The sequence below is a fragment of the Paramormyrops kingsleyae genome, chromosome 18 (assembly GCF_048594095.1).
Source record: "Paramormyrops kingsleyae isolate MSU_618 chromosome 18, PKINGS_0.4, whole genome shotgun sequence".
Taxonomy (NCBI): domain Eukaryota; kingdom Metazoa; phylum Chordata; class Actinopteri; order Osteoglossiformes; family Mormyridae; genus Paramormyrops; species Paramormyrops kingsleyae.
Genome location: NC_132814.1, coordinates 18,487,041 through 18,509,820, shown reverse-complemented (window position 1 = coordinate 18,509,820; position 22,780 = coordinate 18,487,041). Strand labels below are relative to the sequence as shown.

The following is a 22,780-nucleotide window of genomic DNA, read 5'->3' as shown; positions in this document are numbered from 1 at the left end:
ACTGTACATACATGTTACGTTACAATGGTGGAATGTAGTCAGATACATCCTGACTTTCAAAAGAATTGTGTTAAGTTGTAATTTTACTTTCATATTCCAAGTATAACCGGTTTAAAATTACATTATGGTTCTGGAAGTTTAAGGACATTCGAGCAATGATTGTAGGACTCGTTCGTCACAATTGAATAATATGTAATCATGGCCCATGGTGTGTGTTGGTTCAGTATAGTCTGTGCCCAGTAAAGGGCCCTACCATCCCCTCCAGGGGGTATCCTACAAGGCCACCCATGGGGCACCCCTGCCTTGTAACCTAGACTTGGTTCTTTCTCTGGCCTTATGAGAAGAGCAAATCCAGGTCTACAGACTCACTGACCCGGTCCAATATACGATGTTGGAAGAAGAATGAATTATACACAGTAATACTAATAAATAAAAATATTAATAATTATTACACACTATGGTTAAAAGAACAAAACCTAACTACAGTGTTAGGTGAAAATATAAGGGCTTAAAACCTTCGTAGGCGTTTGTCGTTTAAATTTAATAATTTGGACCCGGAAATATACGAGGATACGTAATCGACAGTAGTGCTTTCTCGCAATTAGTTGTTTATGCAAAGATCGCGGTTCTTTTGCCCTCCAGTAAAGTGGCAGCACACTGTGAGGAGCACAAAGTAACCTGTTATAGATCTAGACATTGCGGAGGGCGGAGCTTTTAGTAAGATATGATCTTCGCCTTTATAGGTTTCGAAAACGAATCAAGAAAGCATGAGGGAAAAGGGGAAAGTACGTTATCAAAGCCTGAGCTGAGACTGTTTTAAAACTGGGCTTCGTTTGAATATTTTGATATTCATTAAGAATTTTAGATCGTGCGTCGAGAAGTCTCAAGCTATATAACTATATTGGGGAAAGGTGGTCGGAAAGCAGGATTTTCACATTGAGATTGCAGTTCTGCTATTGTAAAAAATGGCTCCACGGATCGTAGAAGAACAAACAAAAATGATTATAAATTGTCTTTTTGAAGACGCGATGGTCAAATTTCAGTGCATGGAACGCGGGTTTACGGAAGCAGACGGCATAATTGCTCAATGCGCAGGTGAGCACGTTTGTTTACGTTCTGTTTTAAATGTATAACCGATCTAAGCAGCATAAATGGATGGTGTTTTTATGACGGTACGGGGTGCATAGCCTCGCTTTTCCAAACATATTAATCACGTGCTAATCGTTTTTGTCGAGATGTAGTGCTTTTATATACTGTTAGCGCCTTGATGCAGTTACATGTAAAGCTTTTAATAAGCAATGTGGGTAAGCAACTTATTAAAATGTGTAAATGATTAGATTTATTTTGATTAAGAAATTGGATGGCCAACTTAGTAATTGGAAAGGTATTTATTATTGTTATTATTATTATTATTATTATTATTATTATTATTATTATTATTATATTGTTTAATGTTATTATTGTGTAGGCTGGGTGACGTCAGTGGTTGGACCCCGATTTGAGATGACTTAATCCCTTAGGTTACTAGGTATCTCATCCCCCAGCCACTAAAGCAGGTTTTGTTCCGCTTAGGCATTCTGCTTTCACACGTTACACGATTTAAGTTTTGCATTTTTAACATTGTACATTTATATTTTTCATATTTATATTAATCGTGAATGCATGATTTAGATATAATTATGCGCTGACATTTATGCATATTTTAAAGCAATCACTGTAAAACTACGTTCGCAAGTCAGTTTCCACTCCACGCTTGCCCAGTCCGAATTTATGTATTTGCATAATGCATTTAAAGTTTAACCATTCATTTTTATGTAGGATCCGGTGATACTTTGACTCAAAAAAAACGGAGCCGGAGGAATGTAACTATATGACGGCTGACTACCCAGAAGTTTGCATAGAGAGATGTTCAGGGGAAACTTGCAATAGATTTACAGTGTTTTTTTGTCTCAAATACTGTACTGTAGCCGATTGTACTGTACTCAGTAATCTGCTTTACAGGGGGTTCGGAGGACGCGTTTGACCCCAAACTGATCGCCGAGAAGCTGCGATCGCTGGGTGATGATTACGACGAGACGGTGTTACAGCCCCTGATGAATGAGCTTCAAAAGGCCGCTGTGGACAAGGTGAGCTAATATGTTTATTTATTAAAGTAACATGCAAACTGGCAGGATAAGTTATATGTTTGATTATGAACATTAACACTAACCTTATCGTTATTATTAAAGTACCGGAGCAATAATAAATGTTTTATAAAATAAAAGTCCTGGTCCCCCCCACCCCAGATGCAGACGGCATTTAAAAGCAGTGTGGAGCACCTCTGTGAATCATGGGTGACTCAGAGTGGGGGGGTCGCTGTCGAACCCCAGCTGCTGAAAGCAGCCATCACGCTGGGCTTGTACGTCAAGAAGAAGAGTCCGGACCTGAGCGCCGTCGTCCAGGGAGCCATGGCGACCTTCATCAACACGAACCTGGCCAACTGGGTGTTTCAGCAGGGTGGCTGGGTGGGTAACGAGCTGATGATGTCATCTGTACTGGCGTTAATGAGCGCGTGACTGCAGGGATAACAAGGGCCTTTGAGGATATGTAATCAAACAATGTCAGTATTTCAGCTCCTTGTGATAGGACAACTGCATGTGCATAACGTGATGTTGATATTAATATCTCGTTGTGATGATGTCATTCAGAGGAGAACATGCAAATTCCACACACATTGGGTCATAATTCAGTTTTGATAAAATATGCAGTTACTGTGTTTTACCTTTGTAGGGAAGTATAGATAGCTTGTTTATATATGAACCAATTTACATTTCATAGTAAGAAAAGTTTGGTTTGATTAACATGGAAACGGAGGCATTCTGGGTCTGGTGGTTATGACACTGAGCCTGCAGCCCGTATCACAAAGCAAGATGGTTATCTAGATAACTTGTCAGATTTAAGGTACTCCAGCTGAAGTGGACTTTGTCTGGGCTAAATGTAAGAGATCGAAGACAATCTTAAGTTATCTTGCTAACACAGAAATCCAGCTTCATGATACAGGTCCCTGGTTGTGTAATTAGGCCTAAAACGTGTACAAGTTATCTGTCATTCTCTCTGCACTGGCTTGTATAGCAGTGTTTCTCAACCCAGTCCGGAGGACCCCTCAGACAGTCCACATTTTTCTCCCTCCGAGCTCCCAGCCAATCAACAAAACCGAATACCTAGCGCAGGTGTGTTGGGAGTTGGGTGGGAACAGAAATGTGGACTGTCTGGGGATCCCTGCTGCAGAGCATCTGACGTATGTTGTTCTCTGTGCTGATGTAGCACAGCTTGGTCCACACTCGATACTGATGAATGGTTTTATTTTTTTAGGCACAAGTCACGCTGGACTAAGGATCCAAAGTTCAACAAAGGCCTTAACTCTGGATGTAGACACACCTACCTCAGGTGGCTCTTGAGACTGCCCAGGGATGCGTTCAAAGGTCGGGCTTGGGGGGGGGGGGGGGGGGGGGGGCTTTAAAGGGGCAGGTCCAGGTCTAGAATGATTACCATGGGGATTTAGAACATACAAAGCAGGTGCTCCTAATCGATGCTTTGTAATGGCCAGTGAAAAAAAGCAATAGAGGAAGGAATGAACTGCACAGAGCCAGTGTGTATTCACAGGGGTGTTTGTAGCTGGCTCAGTAGATACCGGGCACTGGCAGCTGTGTTAGGATGTCATTTAATCATCCGTGGATAAGTTAATAAATTAAATCATAATGTGAATCAGAGCCTGACCTACACCCATATGCACCCTCTCTCATGTGCACAATCGCTCACTGTAAGACCACGTAACAACACATAATGACTGTTGACCGTCCTGTTGCATTCTGCTTAATCTGTGGTGTTTTGCTGTGTTTGTATCGAGATTAATTACGGGTCAATATTGAAATTACAAGCCGTAGTTCATCATTTCAGTCTAACCATGTTTCACTCGATCATTTGAACATATGTGAACAGTTGACCAAAATAAACATCGTAATGTTTATATATCGGTTTTGGCCAGTGTGCTCTGTGGGGGAAAAACTGCCCATTTCTGTATTTGTTGCTTGTTTCAGGCGTTTGACTGTTTTTATTGAGTGAGGCGATACAAACTTTGATTGGAATAATCTTTACCTAGTTTTCTTTGGCAGATACTTCTGTCCAAAGCGACATTTTATATTTATATGTTTGCCTGCCATTTTCAGTCCCTCATTTATGTGTATGTGCAGTGGCTATTATTAATTATGCCCTGTAGCCGCAATCCTCACTTGGTTCAGCATTCTGCAAACAGGTGTACAGACATTCCACATTCATGTTGTACTGCACTGCCTGTACTACAGAGAATTGCCTCTAGAGGGAGCTCACCGCACACCAACCTTTATTGTATATCTACATTCGTTTGGCAGATGCGTTTGTCGCAATCAGCATACAAGTGAGGTTGATGATACATAACCATTCAATTATCAAAGTGCAAGCTCATATTCTAAGAGCTGTTGATTTCGTACGATGTTTATGTTAAAAAATAACGAAATAAATAATGTAGTAAACATAATTTAAAGCGAACACAGTGCAAAGTGGTTCACTATACACTTTAGCTCCGTGTTATATGTGTATGTACAAGTAATACTAGGCTGAGCTTCCACTGAGTGACCAGAAATAGGTGCTAGATAGTTATTGGGAAAAGGGTATAAAAACCTTGGATTTGTAATCACAATCTATAAAATATAATCAGCAAATATCTCGCGAGAGTCTAGTAAGTAACTAAGTGCAATAAACGGAAACACTAAAGAGTGTTTAATAGTGCCAAGCATACCTTAATAAATATGAGTAAGTTGGGACCCTAAGCAAAATTTGACCTAGTTGTCATTTGTCGTCTTCTTCCCATAACAGACTCATCAGATGGGTGACTCGTAATTTACATCACTGTATGTGGTTGCTATGATGCTTTAGTAATTCATTTTTTCTATTAAAATGTTTTCCGCACTCTGGTCAGCAGATGGCAGCCTCGAGCTAGAAGCAAAATGCAGCGTTAGATGATTGTTTATTTATTTTTAAACAGTGCTTTATTTATGTTCCTGTCACAGTAAATAGTGCACAGCAAGAAACATAAAGAAGGTATTTAGTTCCATTTTTAGTGAATGCCTCTCTACCCCGTGTAGTTTCAAGGATATTTTTATCGATTCTTTTATTGATATTTCTGGGCATTGTTGAAATGGCAACTGTTATATAGAGACACAATAAACATCTATCCCTCCATCAATCCTGTTTCTGTGATTTAAAATAAATCAATACATTTGAAATATTAATTTGGACTATTTTCATATTATTGTTTTGTGCTGTGTATTGAGATATTTTGATAAATGTTGGATGATTCCCTATTTGAATTCTGAAGAAAATATTTTAAATTGCTACATTTGTAGCCCTTTATAATAGAATAGCAATGGAATGAATGTATGAATGATTTCTGAAGTCCAGTTCATTATTTAATTACAGAAGTGATGTTATGTAATTATGGGTTATGCTATGTGTTACACACCCTTACAGCATACTTCCATTTTTTGATTCAATTTTCCTGTTTCCAAGAAATTTGTTTAGCTCGATTTGCATTAGCAATTGCAAATCCAATCTTTGCTTAAAGGTACAACAATGTATTGATTTTCATGTTCAATCTGCATGTTTTAAATTCTTAACAGAAGCAATTTACTTGAATGAAACGCAAATTACTTCATCTCAGGAAAGGTTTTTAATAATTAAAAAACTACTCATGTCTTGAGACTAAAGTCCCAAACACTTCTTTGAGTTTAAAATCAGTGTTTCTAAGAGCTAACTCATTAACTTGTAATTATGATTCTCCATTCAATGCATTATTGTAATGATAAATTGTTCCATAGTCATAAAAACAATAAAGTTGGTAAGAATGGTCCTTCCCGTGTTTTTTTTTTTTTTTTTTTTACACAGTAATGTGACCATTGCCAGCCTATGAAGTTAGGGATATAAAAAGCATTTCCTGGACGAGGTCTAACCACCATTAATTCTGTGTACAGAATAGAAGTCTAAGGAGGTTCTAGGAGTCTGAGAACATATAACATACAAAAAGACCCTTTTACTTTGATTTATAATACTACAGCAAGTATTCAGATAACAGAGTTTACATTGTAGTTCTCTTTTGTCCTGTTTTTGCACAAAAGGCTTTAAGAGACGGAAAATTATAATAATAGTCTCTGGAACTGGCAGATGATTATGACTCTGGGCCTGAGAGGCAATGCTTGCTGCCTGGATGTAAGTGGGGAATTAAAATCAGAGCTTCAAATCATGGAGGGGGGCTAGCGTGGGAGGGTACGGCGAACAGATTGCGCAGTGTTAAATATGAATGTGATTTTCAATGCAGATTAGTTACCCTTTAGGTACATGGCAAGGATGATTAGAAAATTATTTATTGTACCTCTGTGCTTATTAAAAGTAATAAAAATGAATTTGCATCCACCATCCGGCACCTAGGCACCACTCTTGGTGGAAGTCATACCCATGTCTCCACTTAGCGCTGTGTTGCCAAGTTTCCCTCATTACCCCTTTCGTCCAATGAAAACAGCTTATAAATCCTCAGCCAATAAAGTGCAAGACTATTGGGTGGCGGAGGGTCACATGTGCATGAACGCGACGCTGCACACGCACACCCTGGCACACGAAGGTGCTAATAAGGAATGGCATAATCATCTCCGCAGGAGCACAGTAAACAAGCATGACGCTATGTGCACAAGTACACACAAACACCTCTCGTGACCACGTCAGTAAATAGGGTGAGGTAATACCCACTTATAAACCCAAGGTCAGAACATTTCCGGGCAATGAGATATATGACAGGGATCCAGTGTGACCGTCCAGTGATTTGTAAAGTGAAAGTTGTGACAGTGACGGCCCAGGAGATATACAGCTACAGTGCAGTGGAGAAGCCTCAGGCAGTCAAGGAGAATCTTTAAGGATATTCATCTGGGTAACAAGTGTATTTGCTCAAAAGAAAACACAGTTTGACATCAGATATGCGTAAATTAAGTGTAACACAATAAACAATACACAAGAACTTCTTTTGTTCTCCAACATATAGCTAGATGAACGCCGCTTTGCCTCCCAAACCTCTCCTCAGGGGCACCTCATCCTTTCCATGTATTTGTTAAAGTTCACCACCAGTTCAATTAATTAATTAAGTCGATTAACTCAATGAGGTATTGATCAGCCAAACAAGATGTGTTAGTGGTCGAGTTAAATATACGTGGGTGTATTGGATGGTCGCTACAAATACTGGGGTGACTTTTGGAGAGGTTTCGAAATGGTTAAGCTGGCACACTGTGACAGACATATTATTATAGTATTACACCAACATGATGACCATTTAAATATTATTTTCTTCGACTGCCTACGACAGGCTGGGCGCATGTACTCCTAATCTGGAGGTCATTTGAAGACATCCCTAGGATCTTCTACCATTATGGTACCAGTGAAATGAGCAGGGTGTGTGGGTTGGTGCCCCATCCTGGGTTGTTCCCTGTCTTTCACCCTTAGCCTCTGGAATAGACTCCAGATCCCCCACGACCCTGAAATGGACAAGCAGTTGCAGGAAATGCATGGATGGATGGATGGATGGAAGGTACAGCTACAGGGTCAGTTGCTGCTAGGCACTTTGGAGTAGAGTTGGGTGTCTCTCAGTTGGTAGAGAAATGTACGTGTTGCAACTCTACACCTTAACAGTTTGAATATGACTTCAGCAGCTTGTGTGAATCTGGAAGGTGGTTTACATGCTTAGACCCAACACAACCATATCCTCAGCTGAAAGAAATACAACAGTAGCTGAGTCTGAATTAAAACAGTTGTCAGTTAAAGAGAACATTCCCAAACCCCTTCAGCATTACTGCATAGATCTGTGAAAATAGCTCTCGCCCCAGTTTTCGAAATTAGGAGCTGTGTTGGCCCATTATTTGCTAAACTCTGGTCTATTTGCAGATCCTCATCCCCATTACGTGTACAGCAGTAATATATAAGATTATTACTGCTGTACACTTATACACAAACTGCAGTCTTGTCCTGCACCATCTTGTCCTGCCCTCCAACACACCTGTCCACTACACTGCTTCTTGGTGTTTCCTGGAACACATGTGACAATAAAACCCGAAATGTGACACAACATGATCAGAATCAGCGAGTTTTCAAGGATGCGCCCCTTTGATCATGTAAAAAGATGAGCTGGAATTCAAGTTTGGTATAATTTTTACATGGAGAAAATACTTCTATGGGGTCTCCAAAATGGTTAGCAATAATAATAATAATAATAATAATAATAATAATAATAATAATGATGACGATGATGATGATGATGATGATTTAAAATCTGACTTCGCAACCTCCCTGGTCCTCCAAAACACCTCTCAAAACTGCGCACAGCAGATAAGTAGAAAGTTTAATTAAATTGTTTTTTGTGGGAAAAACATTCAGAAACAAATCTGGATGAAGTCTCCAGCAACAGGACCTGGGCATGTGTTCTATAGGGGGAACAAGAGAGAAAGCAAAATCCAAACATATAATATGGTACATCTGAAATGAATGAATGAATGAATGAATGAAGGAATGAATGAATGAATGAAACTCCATCCAGCCCCTCCCCCTCCTACTCAATGGTTCTGGTGGGGGGGGGGGTTCACATTCACTGCACAGTGATGTTAGAAGAGCTTATTCCAAAGTACTTCTTATACATCAATTTTCAAGATCCATTTGACTAATTGGGTTTGTATACAGCCCCAGGAAACAGGAACCATCAGACACAGCACATCTGACGTGCAACACAGGACTCTCACCAGCACACACTGCTAGGTGGGAAACGTGCTTCTGCGCTTCAAAGGCTGTAACGCAGACATTTCCGGCAAGTTTTAATCACTGATTTAACGTAATGCATCAACATACATCATAAATAACCCTGAACAAATTAAATAAGTGTCGCATTTATACAGACTCAAGTTTCTTGTGAGTAACACTGGATGGAGAGAAACTGCAGTGTACAGTTAGATTTAAAGAAAACTCAGGATTAGCTTGTTTGAAAACAAGAGGACCAGTGTAATAAATGTTGGAGTAAGTCTTTGCTGTACCCTGATAGCAATAACCATTAATACGGCTTTGGAAAGAACTATTTGGTGAACATTAAAATTATTAAAGTGGATGTTCAAAGTTAGCCTCCAGCATAATGGTTTCATGTTTTGCTATTTTTGCTATAGCTGGGATTTACACCACTGATGAGCGAAATGAAAAATGTGATCAAACTGTACTGCTACTCACAGCTGGAAGCTGATTAACAGCGATTCCACAGAGTATGCCCTGTTTATTTATACCTCTAGTAAAAAGGATTCTTGAGGATTAAAAACTTGGAACAAGTTTCAATGTAAGTGCAGCTGCAGGGAGATTATAGAATAGGTCACAGATCAGTGATGTCACATGAACGCAGTTAGAGTTCATGCTTCTTGGCATGAGACGATGCTTTTGACATATGCAGTGTTACGGCATATAGAATGGTTACATTTAAAAGTATAAAGTCTATACACATCTGCACTTTGTTCATCGTAATTATATTTAAGGTAGGTAGGTAAGGGGGCACATTCTGATTACATCCCATTGCTGCCCCCACCACATGATGAACTACCTCAGGGATGAGAGCCTGAGTGCAACCATGCGGTGGGTGATACCTCAGCACCACACTCGTCCAAATGGACCAGTGTGAGTTTTTTTCCCCAGTGGCTGGAGTGTCAATGCTGCCACCAACCCCCAAATTTTCCATGTAAGTTGGAGGACCTCCTTATAGAGCTGAACCCAGTATGGAGCAATTGCTGGTTAAGGGCTTTGATCAAGGGCCCCATGGAGTAGGATCACTGCTGGTATTCATGGGATTCAAACCAGCGACCTTCCGATTACTAGCACAGATCCTTAGCCTCAGAGCCCATTCTTGAAGACAGAAATCAATAAAATCTGCACATTAGCTGTACAACCTAGTAATGTATAACATTGCTCTGTTCTCTCTATTCTTTATTTATGTTTGTTTCCTTAATATTCCATAATATTTTCTTTTTCAGAATGTTCTATTTGTGTGCTGCATACTTTTTTGCTGCTGTTTGCACAAGAATTTCCCCCTGGGATCAATGAAATTTATCTCATCTTATTCTAATAAAATACTGTGGACGTGTCATAAAAGTGGTTTACAAGTTAAGGGTTGTAAGGTATATGCAGTTATATATTGGGGATAGCTTTGATATTTTCCCAAAGGCCTACATGTCAAAAAAGGCTACGTGCTCACAAAGATGCCCGGAGATATCTCTCTAAAGCGTTCCACCTAAAATGATATATATCAGGAGGGTTAGGGAAGGCAGTCAGTGCTTTCAAAGGCATCCTGCATCAATGACTTGACAGGTATGTATATAAACCATTCAACAGAGAAACGGAATTTAGGAGAACAACGCCTTTGTAAAACGCACATTCCAAAAGCAGCTACGACCCTGTAGTGAATCATCAGTTGGGAGATGGATGGAAGGATGGATGGTCTGAATGTACATGTCATTGACAATCAGGCCATTGATAAACATGCCATTGACAAACAGGCCATTGATGAACATGCTATTGACAATCGTTAGTCAAAGAGAGAGCTGGGTCATGCATAAACAAACAGGATTAAGGTGCTGCATATTAACATGCCTACTGTATCCATCCATTCTCAATAAGGCATATCTAGTACAGGTTTGTGGATGAACATATTCCTGAATATATTAAGTTCTGAAATCACAATAAAATGGTTTCTGGGAGGTGGACCTTGTCTTAGCTCCTGACTCGTGTCTTTTCAGGATGCATCAAAATATCTGAATGAAAACGGTTATATATTCAAGATGGATTTATAAAAGCCTATTATTTATAGTGATAACATGCAACAAAGAAAATGGTTTTCCCAAATCGAGGATTATATATGGTATCAGTCCAGTGCAAATTTACACCACTCCAGATAAGCATACAGGAAAATACACACTGCTTTATATGAAACATGATATTCATGAATGCAGCAGGTGTTGTCATTGAGATCACCTTTATTTATAGGGTTAGAACTGGACTAGTCTAGTTTAGTCTAATATCACACAGCTAGGAGATACAGATAAGGTCTAAGTGACTGTTTGGCCGTTTACAGTGTTTCTTTCCCACCATTTTTAAACATTGTCACGGGAAAGTCGTAGGCATGTTCTTCATGTTTTTATAGATTCAATGCATCAGGATATAGATCTATGGCTTAAAAAAGACCCTAGAATCAGTATGGCCAAAAAAGCTGAACGCAAGGCCAACAGTTGTGGACTACTGCCACGACACATTCATTGGTGAAGGGCAGTACATTGAACCACTAATTCCTCAGATGTTGATCTAAGACCTTGGACATTACCAGCTTGGCTCTCTTTACATCGATTATCCAACCTAAACACAAAGAGCTGTAAATAAACACTGGTCTGCATATAAGTACCCACTACAGATCAATCCTTTTCATCCATATGAACAGGGGTGTGTACAGGGGCGGGGCCACAGGGGCACCGACCCCACCTGAAAGCTGATTGGCCTCTGGAGTGCCCCCTCATCTGTCACTCACCAATTCAAAACATATCATTGGCTCGTGATAAGGTTGGCCCCTTGGTATGAATTATGGCCCCTCTCAAGCCCCCCACCTTTATAAACCTTAAAATTGCCCTTATATATGAACCCCATAAATTCCCATTGTTCTTCATGTCACATTAAAGGGTCTTAAATTGCCCTTTAGCACACAGGCCAGGCTCCCAGATGTCTTTCTTCCTGGCCCTGGAGCAGCAGAAGTCCACCACGTAGCAATAGAGAGGAGGACGTACTTGAGAGGAGATACACGCTCATGTTCTGGTAAAACATCGACCCTTTTGGTTGTACAAGCACCCACTGGCATGATGATGCTGTGGGGTTTTCTGAGCTGAAGTCACATTTAAAAACTGTCACATTTACACTGATTTATAGCAATTGCCCCCCCCCCCCACACACACACACACGCCCCCACATAATCCACCATTTACCACAACCTGCCCTCTCACAGATTACCGCACAGGTTAACACTTAACAGCCTCTCACATTTAATTATGCATTTTAGGTTTGTCACTCTGAGTTACAAGAATTGAGTGAATCCCGTAAATTCCTTTATCCATGCAAAGGTCATGTTCCAGGATGAATGCAAAAAACATGCAGCAAATAAATATGAAATAATATATTTACACTTTTTGGTCATTTGAGGTGCCCCTTTAGATTGGTAGCTCATGCCAAGTTTGCTGATTTAAGGAATAAAACATCGTGTTTTTTTTGGCATAAGAAACAGTGAAGTTTGCGGCAGATTTCGCTAAGGTGTTGGTGACGGATCACTCACCCAAGTTAGCCCAGTTATTTAGTTTAAAAAAAACCTCAGATTGAGTAAGGAGTCATCGCAATTAAGCCATGATGGGGGATTGTCATACAATCACCTCGTCCTGATAAGATGCTTGAGGGGCATCTTAATCAACGCAGTTCCACTTGAGGCACTTCCAGGACTGCAGGTGGCGCCATTTTAGCCAGGTCAGGTTACGTTATGCTCCACCTGCAGCTGCTCAACCGGAAGGTTCACTCGTTCACTGACCTGTGGACCAGGGAAGGGGCCCGGCTTACAGCAGAAGTATTGCTTCCAAATGGTGAGGAAGGCCGTGCGAAACTTCTTGATGCGAAAGGCGTAGACTATGGGGTTGACGGCCGAGTTGCCGTGGGTGAGCAGGATGGCGATGTAGATGAGGAACATGGGCTTCTCACAGCTGGGACAGAAAAGCGTCAGGCAGTTCAGGATGTGCAGAGGCAGCCAGCTGATGGCGAAGAGGAAGAGAACCAGGGCCAGAGACTTGGCAAGATTCAGCTCCTTGCCGTAATACTTGCTGGGGTCGTTCTGGTTGGCCGTCACCTTCTTGCTCAGCTGCTTGTGGATCATGTAGAAGATCTCCACATAGATGACGAGCATCAGCACGAGGGGCGGCAGCACCCAGCCGAAGAAGTTGAAGTAGACCATGTACTGCATGCTGATGACGTTCTCGAACTGACAGGTCACGGTCAGGTCGGACCCCAGCGAGCCGTTCTCCTGCAGCTTCTGCAAGTTGTTCCAGCCGAGCATGGGCGTCAAGCCCACCAGGAAAGCCACGGTCCAGCACAACACGACCGCAGCCCCTGCCCTCCGGGCCGTCACCACCTGCTTATAGCTACGGGGGGGGAGCAGGGAGTAGGTCAGATGCTGGATGTTAATGGCACTGTCAACATCGCACACGTGTTAAATGTCTACAATGTCCCACCCTTTGCCAATAACACAGAGTTCTTTTTGATCCACCTAATTTACAACCTTTCCACAGTCAAACTCACTTATTCCATGGCTATGAAATGCTGCTGTATGGGTGAACGTCACGCAATTGGGTATCTGAGGTCCTAAAAAACTTTCACTTCTTCAGTAAAACCAGGTTTTAACTTTGATTCTTACTGAACTCAGAATGATCCTCTACTGAGCATCATTTTATCTATCCATCCATCCATTTCCCATGCTACTTATCTAATGCGGGTTTGCAAGGATCATTTTATGTGCACGACAACTAGAAATCCTGACCATACAGGGACATGAGGGACCCCTAGGACTTTTAATCTATTTTTATGAGGTCATTCAATGTATGACCTATGTTTATCATTCATTTGCTTTTAACATTAATATAACTTGCACAATTAAAAAAATAAAATAAAACACAGCACCTTCATATAAACATAAACTAATAACACTATATCAGACGCACTTAGATGAATTTCTCTAGGTTGGCTTGCAATAATATATCACTAATATTATAATATGGCAAGTTTTTTTTTTCAGTTGTGTCCAGGAACACCAAGCAAAATGACCAGAATTCCTGGTGAATGTGTTCATTTCTCTGGTGGTAGAATGATAGGAGTACAATGAACCTATAATATGCAATTCATATTATAATCTTAATAAATCTATAATTTATAGCCGAGAGTAGGCGCTCAATTTAATTATATCACAGATGCGCCGTTTATCTTAAACCAAAGATAATGCATAAATGAGTCAAACAAAATGTGCATTTCCATATAACGAATTTGTCTGAGGCCCGTATCTGTTTTAGACAATTCAGATTAATAATGTTAAATTATCTGTTTGTCAGATGGTAAACTCACTGCTTCGGACGGCACTGAAATATAGGACAATCAAATTAAAATATATCACAATATTTGTTTATTTACAGAGAATATATCATCGACTTTTTCAATTGTCTATCATTTCTACACTTTTAATTACAGCTGCCGTTTTAAATGGTCAGTGCGATAATCGTTCAATACGTATATCATTAACGTATATTAATTTAGTCTTGCCAGCTTCCCCATGCCTTACCTGGTTGGGATCTTAACTCTGAGGTACCGATCGATGGCAATCGCAAGCAGCGCCAGGATGGAACTTTGCGTCAGGACGAGCACGGTGCACGCCACCATAAGACAGCTGTAAAAGTGCGTCTGGAGACCGATGCTGATCGTGATGGCCAGGGGGATGACGAGGGCCCCCACGGCTATATCAGCCAGAGCCAGAGACACTATGAAGCAGAAGGTCGTGTCTCTTAAATTCCGATTAATCTTCACCGCCCAGACCACCATCACATTCCCGACGACGGAGGACACCGCTATTGCGACCTCCATGCCTATATACAGCGCTTGGGATGGCGAGAGAGCAGCGGGCATCCTGACGACTGAAGCAGCTTAAACACACTTTTCAGAATCCATGCGAGCGGAAGACGAGCGAAATAAACGCTGGATCGTGGTCCTATAACATTTCATGATAATACGCGGAACGTCATTTTAATAGATAATAGTTCTTTTTAAAACAATTAAGAAGGTAGGAATGTTGCCAAATGTGTCAGCACAATATATAATACTAAATGCGATGGCTCATTTGTTCTTGAATGGAAAGCGAGAAAATGTCTTAAATCGGGCTGTCTTTGCTTGATATGCGAAGTTGCGAGTTGATATGCGTCGGGGTTCCCGGTGCTTTTTGCCGTAGAAATGCATTCATTTTTCGGCAGCTTTTTTCCGTCTTGTCCGGTGCATCAGTCCGACTGGCCGAACTATAGTGTCCGCGCACGGGAGCCGGCTGCGTTAGGATGACGGTCCGGCACACGAGGTGCCATCGCTGCCCAGTTTTCCCAACGTGTGACGGTAAATGGTAAATTGCAATGACCTCAAATAGCCGGCAGCTTTCCCTTTTCGCCCATGCCTTCTGCTCCTTTGTTTTTCTCACCCTTTTCCGCTAGTTTCGCCTCTTTCTTTCCAAAGGGTTCCCGTTCGCCCATTCGCGTGAAAAATTATTGGTCATCTGGCGTCTTCGGCGAAGGTAATCGGTGAGAAATGAACTATGTAGGGTACCTTTACGAAGCAGCTTAGTTACCCACCCAGTCAGTCTCAGAGCTGTCCAGTGAATTTGTGCTTCTTCTTTCCGCTGTACTCGCCTGCAAGCGCAACTTAGGATTCAAACTGCAAGATGTGCTTCCATACAAAGAGTGCAGCGGTCGATAATTTCATTGTTTGCTGAACGACCGGAAATAGGTTATTAAATTAATAAACCGTTGGTGTTGTACTAAATATAGGACATAGTTGCAGAATCACCTGAGAAGCAGTTAACACTGTACAGTAATTAAAATCTATTCATTTGTTGCTGCGTTTCTACACGTTAGGGTTGTCAGTGGCTTAAGTGAATTAATGCTGATTGTTGTTCTTTTTGATAAGTTGATTTAACACTGATAATAAACATCACCAAACTGTGTTGTGTAGCCGAAAGAGACTGATTTTTGGAGAGGAGACTGTGGTTTTATGAGTCATAAAGGAAGTAGATCGACTGATCATCTAAATAAAATACATTAAATGGCATTTAGTGCCATGTCTAAGCTGCCTGTCTGTGATTTAAATGTATATGAATGTACTGTAGGCCTAGGTGATTGTTGTCTGCGGAGGACCAAATCCAAGCCTCACCATGTGGACCAGCTCTTCACCGTATGCTTGCATTTTATCCGTGTAGGGGGTCCATTAATCCAATACGTGCGTGAGAAGAAGCAGGCTTGGTCCTTAGTGACAGTGATATCGTCAGGCCATTGGTAAGCGGACGGACAAACGTGTTTGTGGTAAAAAGAAAAAAAGGAAGAGTCAGTGCAGGGGATGATTTTAAATGTTGGCCTCGGCTTGGAGCAAATGGGGGTTAAGAGCCTTGCTGACTCAGGGATTTGAACCAATGACCTTCTGAGCACAAGCACAGCAGCTCAACCCCCTGAGCCATACACCACCCACCCGCCTGCTCCAATTTCTTATTAATTCAAAGAGAGATGTGTGCACAAAAATCTGTTCATCCTCAAAGGAAAACATAAAAACGTTATTTTTTTTTAAGGATTGCATGGGCCAGTAAAAAACGGCTCCAGGCAGGACAACGTTAGCCCAGGTACATGAAAAGAGTGAAACAGACTGCTTGTGAATATTTAACTGCATTAATGCATGCAGTGTGAAAGTACGAGCTGTAATAAGTTCTGAGTGTTTGCATGAGCTGTAACATATTGGATTACTTTCTAGGAGGTGCCTGTAGTATTGAGGGTCAGATGCTCTGGGTTTGGAACTGATGGCGTAGTGGAATAAAGCTGTTGAAAGTACAGAAAGCGGTGTAAGCTCGGTTTATTGTATGGGAATAAAAAAAGAGCCTGTGTAAATTGAGTTGACTTGCAAATACAACATTGGTGATGCGGACTGAAGTATTGGAAATTCGTTATTTGCGGTGATGATTAGTTGAAATGGGGGAAATCCGGTAATCTGTAATTTGACTGATGTAATGATCCCACCACTATTGTCTCACATTGGGCAAGATGGCTTACTTCCTTTGAGCGATATGCTGATGTGAAAGGGCTTATGTCAGGGGACGCTACAGACGGTATGAAGAAACATGGAAGCGCTTCGCTGTCGGCCCTAGCAGGACCAGATGTGCAAGATTTGTTTTCATTGCCCGACAAAGGGAAAGCTACAAGCTACGATATACGGTAGCCATAGCTGCCGGATGACTACTGTGTTCTGGGAGTAGCACATGGATGCTAAAGCTTAAAGAAGACAGGCCCTAAAAGAAGGTGAGATCACGCGATACTTTGCTACACGCCTGCAGCAAGTGGCAAGAGATTGCAGCTTTGGTGCCCACAATCAGATTAGGGACCAGTAGCCTATTGAGTAAACATAAGTCTCAATACAATGGAAGGAAACTTGTAGAGGAGCGCGAGGAACTTACCTTAGCATGCACTTTGCATATGGAGGAATAAATGGCAGCCGTGTCGAACCGAAGCACATTAAATGCTGACGCCGAGACTGTAGGTTCATATCTCACAGAAAGGACGATGACTCAGCAAGTTTGCAGGAGTAAAAACAGAATGAGTTTAGTGAGTGAAACATTATGGGCGTCGGCTAACTGATTTGCCACAAGTGTGACAGAGATGCTCATTTTTGTAAAATGCAATGTGCAAACAGCTCGATGCACAAATGAGGAAATGGACTTTGCCTTCGTAATTGAGGAAGATGATACATCAGACAGACTCACAGTTAGTATAGATGCCGTAAAACTGAGCTCTGATTGGCTCCGGTGGGACTAGAATGACATCACAAAAGATCAAGCGGCACTTATACCACGTAGAATGTAGAAAGAGGTGTTGCTACAGCTTAGGAAAGTTATAGGTGAGTTATAGGTGAGTTATAGGTGAGTTTATCTCTGACATGACAGCTAACAGCAAAGCTAAACTGGCTGTTTCTGCTGATGAAAGGGAAAGGATTCACTCATGGGTGGGAAGAGAGTTGGTCAAAACTTTTGAAATAGGCCTCGGTGCTGATAAGCAGAAACTGTCCAATCTATGTCACCATCACCAGAAACAATCTAGATCCTCTTTCTTAGAATCAGACTTTTGCACAACAGAGAACAAAGACCCCTAGCTGTCAGCTCAGTAACGCTGAGGGCCACGCCCAGTGTGATGTCAGGGGCGGGGGGGTCACACTGCAGATTCAATCAAGTGAAGGTGCCGCAGAATGACTCTGGATTCAGAGCTCGTGTACCAAGCGTGATAAAAGTGCCCGAAGCCCCTCCTTGCGCTGCCCCCTGCTGGTGAACCCAGAGCGTTACCGCCTGCTAATAAAACACAAACCCTGATCCAGGCCTCCCATCTTCCTCAGAGTCGCTTCCTCTCCTGGCCTGATGGATCCTTACTGTGATCTGACATGCAGAACAAAGCTTTTCACTCTATAAGAACACAAAAGCCGTCTCATCCCAGCTGGGCCTCCTTGGTATCTGCATGTGCTAATGCTTAGCGTCACTCAATTAAACTCTATTCTTAATCAACAATAACACAATAAATATTTAACATATGACATTACAGTATAAGAAATTAAGAACAAATAGAATACAATACAACAGAATCAAACTCTATTGATTCCAGTTGAGTATTTAATGTAATTATGGCACATCTTTGTGATTACCTAAAGAGCTCCCTTACTCTCATATCACTTAAAATCAGCGCTGATTTTATGTTTAGATAATTTTCTCTCTGCATAACCTGAAGCTTCTGTCCTTGCACTGAACCCCTACAGTCACTTAATGAACGTTCCTGCTTTCTTATATCAGAATAACTTTCACTTCTCGGTCCATTTAGATCGGTTTCTGCTCATATTAGCCTGATACAAAAAAAAAAATGGAAGCACCACATAAAACGGACTTTAACTTTGAAGTGAGTAAATCGCAGCTACAACCACAGATACAAATGTGAGTCATATTAATCTGTATGCAAATTAGCGGCGCGTGTCAAGTATGAATGAGGCCTGACATTAAGCACATCTGATACGTGTTTTCAAAGCAACATGAGATAGCTAACAGTACGAGGCCAGAGAGACAGTGGCTGAATTGCAGGTGCATCCGTCTCAAAAGCCAAATCATTAATTAATGTCTCAAGTGGTGCAGTAGGAAAAAGACCATGACAGAATTACGCCAAACATGGATGAACAGCACTGGCTAAAAGGGACTGTGATCACAAGGCGAAGCTCACTGACAGGGGTCGATAGAAACTTGTTAGGATAGTTAAAATCTATTCTATAGACACTATGAGGATACAGCCTCAAAAATGACTGCAGGACAGAATCAGCCCCTCTGAGACCCCTGTGGATAAACGCAGTGCATCATGAACTTGTGATTTGTGTGGATAAGTTGGGATTTATGCCAAGGGATTTGCTCAGAAGCTCCATGTATCCACGGCCAATGCACAGGCAGCCATGCCGGATGTGCAGAGCATGTGATGTGAACCTTGAGCAAGAGCAGAAAAATAAGAAATAACATTGTCTGATGGGCCATCTTTCTGGACAGGTTTACGTTTGGAGAAAGACAAAGGGTGCCTTCGGTCTGCAATATCTGTTGGTGTGGGCAGCTATCTTATGGGAATCATTAGGTCTGATGCTTCTTCACCATGGTCGTTTAACGGTCAAAGAATATGAGGTCATTTCACAAGACGAGGTATTCCCTATGGTGCGGACACCGTCCCCTCGCAATGTTCCTATGTTCCAGGATGACAATTCCCCTATGCACACTGCTCGACACATTCACGTGGTTTCAGGATGAGGTCAAATGCCTTCCATGGCCCTCCCCAATCACCAGATCTTAAACATCATTAATCCTTTATGGGACCTTCTGGAGTACAGAGTGTACAGTAGATTTCTACCTTCATCCCTGAAAGAACTGCAGACTTTTCTTCTTGAAGAATTGTCCAATATCCCAAGGCACACAGCTTGGGACTTTTATGAGAGCATTCCAAGGATTTAAGCTCTTCTCAAGGCTGGCCCTACTCCATATAGGTATTATATTTATATTTACTTTGTTTTACAGATGCTTTTGTCCAAAACGACATGCAAGTTAGGCCAATAACACATCACAAGCATGCGTGATGTCAAGGAGTTGAGTAGATGAAAGAACAGCAAAGCTGAGCTTGCAGTGAATGCCAGCCACAAGTGTAGGCAGTACATTGCATAATATATTGTTTCTGTTACTTTTGTTACTCTACAATCTGAAATGACTTTTTGTGACTCTTCTGCAGCACCTGAAATATCACCTGATTAACCTGCTAAATGAGCCAATTTGATAAACGTGGAAGAATCTCATGCCGTTTAAGTGCATCTAGAGCAGAGTTCTGAGATGTTTCACTGAATACGCTGTGCCAGTCAGCAGTAATCCACATTATATACAGGCCTGTGCCCTCTTGCTGCAGAGTCTGTCTAAGAAAGACTATTAGCAGCAGATCGACGCTGCCTGTCACAGCTCCACAGGGAATCACCTCAAAATGCATTCCCCGAGCCCACAGACACTCGCAGATCCGGCTGAATTAATTTACTCTGCCTGCAATGCTTAAGACTGCCAAAGCCGTTAATTATATCTCACAGCCAGCGCTTGGTGGGAACACTTACAAAGTATTGCTTTAAACCGCAGCTGAAATGTTTAACCGGGAATACAAATATTTGTTTTATCTTGATGTGATATGTTTTTTATCCCTATGTGATAATAGTATCCTCAACGACGCTTTTAAGGGAACACAGGAACAGAAAGCGCCTGATTTATGAACACAGACCTAGCTGCAGTATTTTACTGCTATCTCTAAGCCGCCTGGAGCCCAAGATATGAACACAATGTTTTCAATTCAATTGAGCGTTGAGAGATTTCGTAATTCCTTACAAACCAATAGTTGGTAGTGCTGAAGTGCAAACTGGAAACTATTCAGCGCTGAAGAAAAACTGTCCAGGATACACAAGGCAGACATGCCAAGTTCCAACTGAAAGGAGAGAGCATTTTCACAATCGCGAGGCACAAGCTGCAGATGGTCCTAGATCTTCAGCGGAGAGCAAGTAGAGGGGAACCACAGCTGGGAACCATCAGTGGAGCGCAAGGATGATAAGGTTCTCCCATGTTACCCTCTGTGCAAAGACACATGCAGCATCATATTAGTTTGTACCTGACAGGCATCCACATCAGGTTTTAATACTCTGGCAGTAGATATGGGTCTAGAACAACATCTCTTAATCGGTGGGTCATGATCCAAAAGTCATCCCCTAAAGGTGGACAACTTTTGCCACTGTTTTCACCATTGCCATGACCCAATGACCAAGGATAAATGGGGGTTCTGACGCTACAGTCGAGAACCACTGCTCTAGAACCTGCCTTTCTGCATAGGTCTTAGAACCACATTGGCCCATAAACTATATCTGTATGTGACTTAAGGTTAATCAGAAACATTCACTTGTCAAAATATATGCAGTATAACAGTGCATACATGCTGTCACTAGGACAGATCACAGAGAAATAAAACATAAATTTTCATTAAAAATCCAGACACATGAAATATGTACTAATTAACAACATGCTGAAGACATCTAGTTTGCTGTTTTAATGAAGTAAAAAAGGATGGGAGATGGACGTCTCCAGGTTCACACCTATTAAGGGAGAGAAATATGAAAGAGTGAAATATTATTAACAGCTCAGTTCAGAGGGATGAAATGACAGCTTTGATGAGGCAGCTTGGAATTCTGTTGGGTTTCCTGCAGCTCAGAAATGCTTCGTTTACAGTATAACTGCTTAATAAACTATATATATAATAGTACTGTGCAAAAGTCTTAAGCAGTTACAGAAAATGTTTAAAGCTATTTATCTGGGTAGTAAGGATATTGGTTAGAAGAAAAATATAATTTAGCCTCAGAACATATGCAAATTAAGAGCAGCACAATGAAAGCTAAAAGTGATTTCTTCAGTTCCCTAAAAAGTCACTGATATCTTGCTGGACGGCTAGATGAACACCGCTTTGGTTCCCAAACCTCTCCTCCGGGACACCTCAGCCATTCCATGTGTTGGTTTCCATGTTAAATTTCATCACCAGCTCACTTAATTAATGAACTTATTTGGTTTTGAAAAGTTAATGAGATATTGATTAGTCAGAAGTGTGCTGGTGGTCAAGTCAAAAAATGCAGTGGTATATTATCGAAACTATACAATCATATATACAACATATAGTTCATACATCCAAACACAGGATAACAGATAAGAAAACACCTTCTAGTCGGGGGATAGACAATAGCTTGTATTTCTTAAAATCAAAAACAAAAACAAAACAACCGGGTTTCAGTTCTAGAGCACCTAAATTATGGAAGCAGAAATATAGAAATTCTAGAAATTATAGAGCAGTTCTTCAGTTTTTCAGTGCTTCTTTAGTGTCTCCATGATATTGTTCCTGAGGATCCTACCTATTTCAGCCCAGTCTGCCCTGCATAGAGCTGCCAATGTAGCTGCCTGTTCTCTTTCATGCCTTTTATAGTCCCTTTTGAACACCTTTTTGTTGCTCCTCTCCCCTTTCTTTCCCAGACACTTCTGGATCTCCACCACCATTATCTGAAGGTGACCTATGAACCTCTTAGCGAGTGACACGGTGCCGAGTGAGTCGGCCGGGGCTGTCGGCCGCGTCGCTCCGGTTCTGAACAAAATGTCTTTCTGGAAGGTGTGCCAGTGATTTTCGGATAATCCTCCAGTGTTCATGGCTCGTGTTCATGGTGCATTTCAGCAATGATGGGAACCTGACATCTCTGACCAAATCTCAATTTTTATCGAATACTT

At 41.4% G+C, this 22,780-nt stretch overlaps 2 protein-coding genes across 3 annotated transcripts; one reads left to right on the top strand and one right to left on the bottom strand.

Annotated features, from left to right (window-relative positions):
• Window positions 1-3,478, top strand: LOC140579646 (bcl-2-like protein 15). The gene is made up of 4 exons (XM_072702317.1): window positions 1-1,095; window positions 2,002-2,126; window positions 2,286-2,504; window positions 3,352-3,478. The coding sequence occupies exons 1-4, from the start codon at window positions 966-968 to the stop codon at window positions 3,370-3,372; spliced, it is 495 nt and encodes a 164-aa protein (XP_072558418.1). The 5' UTR covers window positions 1-965; the 3' UTR covers window positions 3,373-3,478.
• A 3,508-nt stretch (window positions 3,479-6,986) lies between these two features.
• On the bottom strand, window positions 6,987-17,575 carry LOC111837006 (adenosine receptor A1-like). 2 transcript variants are annotated; one of them, XM_072702316.1, is made up of 2 exons: window positions 17,390-17,575; window positions 6,987-13,292 (listed from the first exon to the last, which is right to left on the bottom strand). In XM_072702316.1, exons 1-2 carry the CDS (start codon window positions 17,476-17,478, stop codon window positions 12,629-12,631), a joined length of 753 nt encoding a protein of 250 aa, XP_072558417.1. In that variant the 5' UTR covers window positions 17,479-17,575; the 3' UTR covers window positions 6,987-12,628. The 2 variants fall into 2 exon arrangements, with proteins under 2 accessions (XP_072558417.1, XP_023654507.1); XM_023798739.2 differs by lacking the exon at window positions 17,390-17,575 and adding an exon at window positions 14,480-16,242.
• Between the last annotated feature and the right edge of the window lie 5,205 nt (window positions 17,576-22,780).